The sequence below is a fragment of the Drosophila elegans genome, unplaced genomic scaffold, assembly GCF_018152505.1.
Source record: "Drosophila elegans isolate 14027-0461.03 unplaced genomic scaffold, ASM1815250v1 contig_208, whole genome shotgun sequence".
Classification (NCBI taxonomy): Eukaryota; Metazoa; Arthropoda; class Insecta; order Diptera; family Drosophilidae; genus Drosophila; species Drosophila elegans.
In genome coordinates this window covers 14,667,797-14,675,656 of record NW_024545578.1, presented here as the reverse complement: position 1 = coordinate 14,675,656, position 7,860 = coordinate 14,667,797, and the positions used below count along the sequence as shown (strand labels likewise).

Genomic DNA, 7,860 nt, shown 5'->3' with positions numbered 1-7,860 from the left:
ATTTACAAAAACAGAAAAAAAACGGCCGTCAATCGCAATTATACTTTTCAAACTTTTCCCATAAATAAACATTATTTTTGCTTTGTTAATTCTCTGATTAATTTGAACAAGAACAACGGAAAAATATTTTATTAATTTGTAAGCCCTTGGTTGGGGGCACTCAATTAAAAGTTTCAGCATCGACATCCACCATCAGACGAGTGTCGATAACAGTGCCTGTTGAAAGTGTGTGTACATGGGTAATAATCAATGCAAATAAACGCGAATCACTCATCGATCGATGTTAATAAAAATGCGAGAAACGAGAAACGAACAACAGTCGGCAAAAAACTTTCCAACAAAGCCCTATAAAATGGCGGAGTGTACAAATATGGGGGAAAAAAAATAAAATTACGTTTTCAGGGGGGGGAGAAACCTCTGGTTTTGTTGCTTGTTGTTAGCTGTTTGCCTGCTGCCTGCTGATTATGTGTATTTGCATGCTAAAGCAGTTGTCCTGCGGTCCCCGCGTCTGTCGTCCTTCGTCTTGTCCACTAATGTTCGAAAGTGCCACCAAACACCACCCCACCCATTGACCATCCAAGCCACCCGTCACCCTCTTGTCCACGCCTTGTTAACGTAATTTCCATAAAACATTTTGTTACTTATTTATCTTAATTAAAATAAATTTACATTTTTCTAATTTAAGAGCGCGACGGAGGAAACACAACAACGTCAACTAGTCAGTCGTGACCCCCTCATTTTCCCTTGAATTTTCCGCCCCCCTCCTATCAGGCTTTGCAGAGCGACATTTTCTTAACAAGCCAAAAGGACATTTGCTGTCCTATGGGGAAAATGGCGAGCCATCGCACAAAGCTTCTCGACGAAACACAACAAGGAGTGGGGCGAATAAAAAAGCTGGAAAAACTCAACGTAATGGAAAGTTGCCTGGGCTCTTCGCTCGGATCTCATTAGCGCCGGTTGCCACGACACTGAGTCTTAGCCTTAGTCCTGGAGTCCAGAGTCATGTACTCTTCCGAGAAATCCCGGGTTCTGGGAGCCCGGGAAGAGCATAAAATTAAAAGCTGATGAGCTTGAATGCTGTACAAAATAAAAAAAGATTTCTTCACGTATTTGCGTAGTTTGTGTCCGGCGAATTTTTTCCACTCCTCCTGATATTCCTGGAAAAGGACAAAACGAAATGTTTGCCCGAATGAAGGGGGAAAATGCGACAGGAAATATGAGCAGCAAATGGAGTGGACGCAATGGGTAAGAAATAATGTTCGATAAAAGGACATCAGGCAGTGACTTTGCACTGGGAATAAAGGCATAGATGAAAGGGAAAACAAAACAGATAATTTGCGTAATTGATTGAAATCAAAGTCATATTATATGACATACGAAATGTTTTTATTTAACAGAAACCGATTTCAATTTAAATTTTATGTTTAAATATTTGTAGTGTCAGTAGTGTTTTTTGTAGTAAATTTTAACAATATTTTTCTATTTTTACAAACATTTTACTTTACTGTTTTAATTCATAATTTGGTCAGCAAAAGGCATCTCAATACCAACAAATTGCACTTTTGTTATCCAATAATGTTTCTTTTAATACAATTTGTTTATTTTATTAAATTGAACCAAAAATGTTGTGAATTTTTAAATTGCAATCCAAGTTGTAGGACATTTAAACATTAAATGGACATTAATTTCAATCGATCAAAGATATGTAGTTTCTAGATCTCTATATCTTAAAGTATATGTTGCATACCCAGTACAGTTGCCTCGTCGATGACTAATCATTAGCCCGACATTAGCCGCCTTGTTGGCCCTGTACAGTGGGCCCGCAATCCGGACATAAACAAGGCAAATCGGCAATAAATCAAAAATCAATACAGTCAACGCCATTTTGCATTTCGCTGATGGTAGTTGAAAGCGTCAACGGAAACCAATACAAAGGCCATAAGTAAATCTGGCTCACTCCCGCAGTCAGTCCGTCTCTGTCCGTGTCTGTCTGTCTCTGTCTGTCTCCGCTGGCTGACAAGAAATGTTAGAAAAGAAACAAGCCGAAGAAAAGGGGGCTGGGGAGAGGAGCATCCACCCGCCAGGACAAAGTCCTCAAAGAAGGGGAGGAGTCAGGCCAAGGGAAGCTAAAGCTTGAAAAGAAGAAACAGCGCTGCCCTGGAAAAAAAATAGGAAAATAAAAAGTAAATTCAAAGCAAACGAGACTAAAATTATAAAAATTGCCCTCCTGGTGGTTCAGAGTGCACCCCCATCCAAAGATTCGTCCTGCTGCTGCTGCTGCTGCTCCTGATGATGATGATGATGATGGTGATAGTGATGGTGATGGTGGTGATGAGAAGGAGGAGGAGGACAAGGACCAAGGACCAAGAGCAGGACCAAAACGAAACGAACGCGATTCCAATACGGGACATCAACGTCACCGGGGGTGGATGGTCCGAGTTCGAGTTCGAGTTTGAGTCCATATCCTGGGGGTGGTACATAAGGACCTCTACTCTCCTCGCCTTTCCCTTTTTTATGTGCAGGAGCCATTATATACACACAGCACTCTCTTCTTCGCCTTGTGTATACTACACTATATAGCAATGGCCCGCAGCGTCAATGGACCAAAATAATAACGACTAACGGCCTGTTAAGGGAAAATGCAACGAGCTCAAGGCAGGGGGGCTTGCTAAGAAGAGGGGGTGGCGAAGGAGCGGTGGGTGGTTGGGGGCCGGGTGGCCAAGGTTTTTTAAGTGGTCGCGCGTGACGTGCACATTGGAATTATACACCGAAAGGAGAATTATAGTTGTTGTTGTTTAATATAAAATAAAAGAAATATTAAAAAACTTATTTAAAAATTAGTAAAAGGTATTGATATTTCTGAGAAGCTTTAATAAATTAAAGTACCTTATAAAATCAACTTATTTTTAACAATGGATATAAAAAATGATTTAATGAATGTGTTTAACGCATTAATTAAATTGAACTAAGTGAAGTTTTAAAAAATTGGAAACATTTTACTAACGTTTTAGTTGATTAACTTAAAAAAAATACATTTTAAACTTATTCAAACTATTTTATTCAGTTTGAGTGTTTTAATGTCGAATCGAATAGTTTAAAATTGCATTAATGGGACTTCAGTTTATTTCAGATGCACTTCTCATTCTTTTTTCTCTGTGTACAGGGCTGTGGAGACGGAGGACGTCTCCTGCTGACGTGGTATTTGCCAGCTCCGACTCTGATCGGTTGGCCGCCATGGCAAAACAAATTTTCATACCACCCTCGCCCACTTATTTGCACACAAAACTCTTGTTACTAGCTGCCATTATGATTTTGAAAAGCCATTGCCATTCCACCCCCGCACTCTCGACCATTTTTTTTTTACGCCCGCTCCGCTTCATTTTTGCTCATTGAAAAACTGTGAAATTTTATAATAAGCATTTTTTTGTTGGTTGTTGCTGCCAGATTATTGTCGATGATTGTGATTGCGTTTTATGTTGTTCCTTTTATTACCAGGTCAGAGCGGGAGTGTTTTTTTGGGGGATGGGACCCCCATTTCTGCTTTTATTTGCGCCCTGGTCCTTGGCGCTTTTTTTTGTGTGGACGGTGCTGTAATATTCCTTTTGAAAAAAATATTATTTTGTTTGCCTCGTGTGCCTCTACTGCTGCCGGATTTTTGTGCTCGGCCAGGCGCTATTGGTCTCCATTTAAGCTTATTAATTTTAAATGCGATTTTTAATTAAATATTATCAAAGCGTGTCGAGGGCGTCATTAAGTTCGAATGCTTCAGATGTAGCGATTGGCGTTGAATTGCAGGGAAGAGCGGTGTAGGGGAGAATATTGAAGAGATGTTGAAAATCCCTATTAACGAATCGATTCCCACCAAGTGGATGCTTTGAGAAGCGCGGAGAGAGGCACTGTGATTATTCAATTATCGCTGTATGTGGTCCTCAGTAAGGCAAAAAACTGATACGACATGCTGATGACCTAGGGAATAGTTCAGCGTTTATAAAATACTAAAATATTAATTTAAATTGTTTTAATCACACCCTCATATAGGTAACCAAGGAAATGGGTGGAAGTGTAGGCGGTCTTATTGAAGCGGGCTTCTGACTTCGCAGAATTAGTAGCTTCAACATGCTGCAATAGGTTTTGCTGCACTGGAACCACTTCTGATTGTAGGCAGCATCGCCCACTTTCAGGCTCTAAAAAGGTCACAAAGTTGAGTGGCATGAATACTAGATTTGTATATTATTCTTACCGCGGCAATCAACATGTCGCCATAGTAGCACACTAAAAATACTTGTACTAGCGAGGTCATCAGGAATATGCAGTAGATAATGATAACTTCAACGGTGGACTCGGTGACCTGAAAGGCTATAAAACATATCTGCATCGAGGCCATCAAGAAATTTAAGAGGATCGAGAAGCTGTAAATATCGTTTACGCGTTCGCAGAGTCTATAAGTAAGATAAATAAAGTTCCGGAAATTAAAGAGCATTTTCTGTACTTACTTAAGACACTTGTCGTGATACCTGATAATGCCAACGAGAAACTCTATATTCTCTCTGTCCTCGTCCGATTTACAAGGATGCTCCTCCAAACGCCGGGATATATAACTGAAGTGCATACAGATCTGTGTAATGACCACAACGAGCAGAAGATCCGCGCAGAGAAAAGCTATGCCCGCTAAATAAGCTCCATGAGCTATATCCCAGTATGTGATCCAGTAAATTAAATTATTGCTCGTGGCATCGAAGGGAAACCAGATGAGGAAACCGAAGTTCCGATCAAAGGTGTCGTAACCAAGAAAATTAAACTTTACCGAGGCCTTAATTGCCGGATAAAATGAAAATGTGGTCGTATATGCCAAGCAGAGAAACGTGAAGATATTGATCACACGTTTCATAGTCTTTTCAAAGTCCAACAATTTGTATGCTTTCTGTTTTTGCTGGGTCTTCGGATGCATGTCCTCCAGGTCCTCGAGCAGCATTATCAACGACTCCTTGCCAGTCATCATGGCGGCTTGCTTAAAATCGGAAACCAGTGAAAATCCAATGCAGGGAGCCACGGCAATGGCCAAACGAATGGTTTCAAAGTCCTGCAATGACTTGTAGAAAAACACCAGCTCACCGATCACAAGTAAATTGAAGTTGATAAATCCCGCATATAGGTAGATCTTGAGCAGAAGCGATTTCAAAGGATTTGTGGATCGATATGCGTAGATATCCTCGCCAATGGTCCTGTAAAACAGCACTGGCACTCGCATCATGTCCATAAAGGTCCTGACTGAGTTATCCACTGCCTTTTCCATTTTATATTTATTTTTCCGGCAGCTTTTCTTTAAAATTTCGAATTGGAACTGTTTTGTGGTCAGTCTGTCGCATTGGTTTTATATAGCTGGCGGCTGAGGGCGTTTCTGGAAACTTTTTTTATGTCCCATCATGTCGCGCCTTGGAAAGTGTTGATAATTGTGCCTAAACTTTTAACTAACCAATGTAATTAGCTGTGAACTTTTCTCACTTTCTGCCACCAGCTGAGAAGGTTCCCAAATGGAAAATGTTGAGGGGGACTCGGGAAAACAGGACTCGACCTTCACCGGCCGTTAATCAACATGAATTGCAACAAAAGATATCGCCATCTTGACACCTGCGAAAATTGTGTGCCACACTGAACGAAAAACTAAACCAACATAAATTTAGTTACTGATAAACAGTTTAAAAGAGTTCGTATGATTTTGAATACAAAATATATTAACAAAAATATTTTCTGCAAAAGATTCTTCGTTTAAAAGACTTCTTGCAAGTAAATCTTTCGGTTGTCCGTTTTTAATTTTGAATTCAGCTTAGGTATTTTTTTCTGCAAAAGATTCTTCGTTTAAAAGACTTCTTGCAAGTAAATCTTTCGGTTGTCCGTTTTTAATTTTGAATTCAGCTTAGGTATTTTATTTAAGTATCCAAAACATGTATAAGAAGTCAATTTAATTATTCCTAATTAAATCGAGTTGGATTGATTTTTTAATGCCTTGCTTTTATAGAAGAGGCGGTGAAGGTGAAGGTGTGGCAATGGACTCACTACTCTGGACCATAATGAATGTGTTGAATGAAATGAAAATAATTTTTCTTGTTATCCTGCCTCCCCAGGAGCACAAATTGAGCGGAAAATAACTAATAAAGTCGGACGTGGACGGAGGCCATGAATAAAATGCAAGGCTCCCAGGCATTTGCCAAGATTACCGAAGAGCGGGTGCTGGTATTGTGGGTGGGAAAATGGTGAAAATTCAACCAGCCATGGACCATTAGGGGGAAATAAGGGGAGGGGGGGAGGGGAGGGCCTGGGTCAGAAGGAAGCCTTCTCTGGGCACGTGCAAAATGGCAGCTCAAATTGAAATGCTGCCGATGCCACAATGGGTAATTTTCATTTCAATTTTCACAGTTTTCCTCCACTCCGTTGGTCTGACAATTTTTTGCTCATTTGCAGCTTGCATTTGAGAATTGAACTTGTGCCCGGAGCGAACAATGATGTTTCAAATGATGATGGAGAATCTCTTCAGGGTTTTTTTTTATCGCTCGCCAGCCAAAGGAAAACTTTATCCCGGCAGCTGCGTGTGGCAAAAAAAAGTTTGGGAAATGTAGAAAATGTTTGCATCATATTGAAAACTCTCAACATTCTTCGCCGCTTACGTTGCCGTGGTCCCCGTGAAACTTTCAGTTAGTTTCTGTATTTAATAATATGGGGGAAATAGAAAAGAATTTGAATTGAAAACATTGCAAAGTTTCTGCAGAAAAATATATATTGTCAATCTATTGTGAGTTTGAGCAAAATTACATGAAATGTAATTTACCAAACTAAACTAAATTGTGGGACACCATCAATTTTATGAAGAGAACTTACTTCTCAAAATACGTAACATACAGATATTATTATTAACAATAATTTTCTGGATCTGTAGTTTTGTTAAACACTACTAAAGTACTGAATATTTATAAAATAATGACAAAACGATTAAATTATTAACAAGGAAAAAATCAAAACAAAACTAAAAAATACATCATTTAAATTTGTTTAGCGTTTAATTAAATAATTTAATTTTTAATAAGAAATATATATACGGGACATTTAAAATTTATTTGTTACGTATTTGCTCATACATTTTTCCCATTTCCAAGTACATAAACACGTTTTCAATTATTCTGTTCAATTACTAGCTTGGATTAATTAGCACAGCTGCCAGAAATAAAAAACACATAGAAGTAATGCCTATGTACGAAAATTGACAGGGGCTGCTTCGCTCAACCTGATTCGACTCAATTATGTTCCCCTCTGCTCCTTTTGAGTTGAGTTACTTTTTTGCTTTGAGTCATTTCTTTGGAGGGGTAATTTTGAGTAGAGGGTGAGTTTGAGTTTGAGTTTGAGCTTAAGTTTGAGTTCGAGTGTATGTTATTCCATGTTTTTTCTTTGGCAACGTAATCCTATGTTTTCAACCCCTTTCAGATAATTTCCATGTTTTTCCCCTCATTGAAACCATTCCCACTCACAATGTGTCCGTGCTAAAGCAATGGGAACAGTTTTTCCTGCCAACAGAGGGCGCTGATGGGCTCTGAAAGGACACGCATATTATTTTAATGATTGTTACTTTTTTTCTATTTATACAGATTTATTTCCTAGTTTGCACAAAGCAGACGCTAGGTGTCGTCGTTCAGTACGAGAAAAGTGTTTACTATTTCTGTCCGATTTAAGGACCTCAACCAGGCTATTCAAAACGCTTTTCTTTCATATTTCTGCAACTCAATTTTGCACATTTTTTTGTTTCACAGCAGCATTTTGAAGAGCTGCACTTAGGCGCAGATTTTAATTACTTTCCGGCCGACTGGCAACGGA

The 7,860-nt window shown here is 39.2% G+C and overlaps 1 protein-coding gene across 1 annotated transcript; it reads right to left on the bottom strand.

Moving 5' to 3' along the window:
• Positions 1 to 3,899: 3,899 nt before the first annotated feature.
• Positions 3,900 to 5,319, bottom strand: LOC108150130 (odorant receptor 67c). Its single transcript, XM_017278097.1, has 4 exons — positions 4,494 to 5,319; positions 4,241 to 4,439; positions 4,029 to 4,184; positions 3,900 to 3,966 (listed from the first exon to the last, which is right to left on the bottom strand). The coding sequence occupies exons 1-4, from the start codon at positions 5,291 to 5,293 to the stop codon at positions 3,907 to 3,909; spliced, it is 1,215 nt and encodes a 404-aa protein (XP_017133586.1). The 5' UTR covers positions 5,294 to 5,319; the 3' UTR covers positions 3,900 to 3,906.
• Positions 5,320 to 7,860: the final 2,541 nt, after the last annotated feature.

What these genes read in the sequence shown, in the direction of transcription:
- LOC108150130 (XM_017278097.1), bottom strand. Translation starts at nt 5,293, where the DNA reads ATGGAAAAGGCAGTGGATAACTCAGTCAGGACCTTTATGGACATGATG. An exon ending in GCGACATGTTGATTGCCGCG is followed by an intron (nt 4,185 to 4,240) that starts GTAAGAATAATA and finishes TGACCTTTTTAG; the next exon opens with AGCCTGAAAGTGGGCGATGC. An exon ending in CCTTGGTTACCTATATGAGG is followed by an intron (nt 3,967 to 4,028) that starts GTGTGATTAAAA and finishes ACTATTCCCTAG; the next exon opens with GTCATCAGCATGTCGTATCA.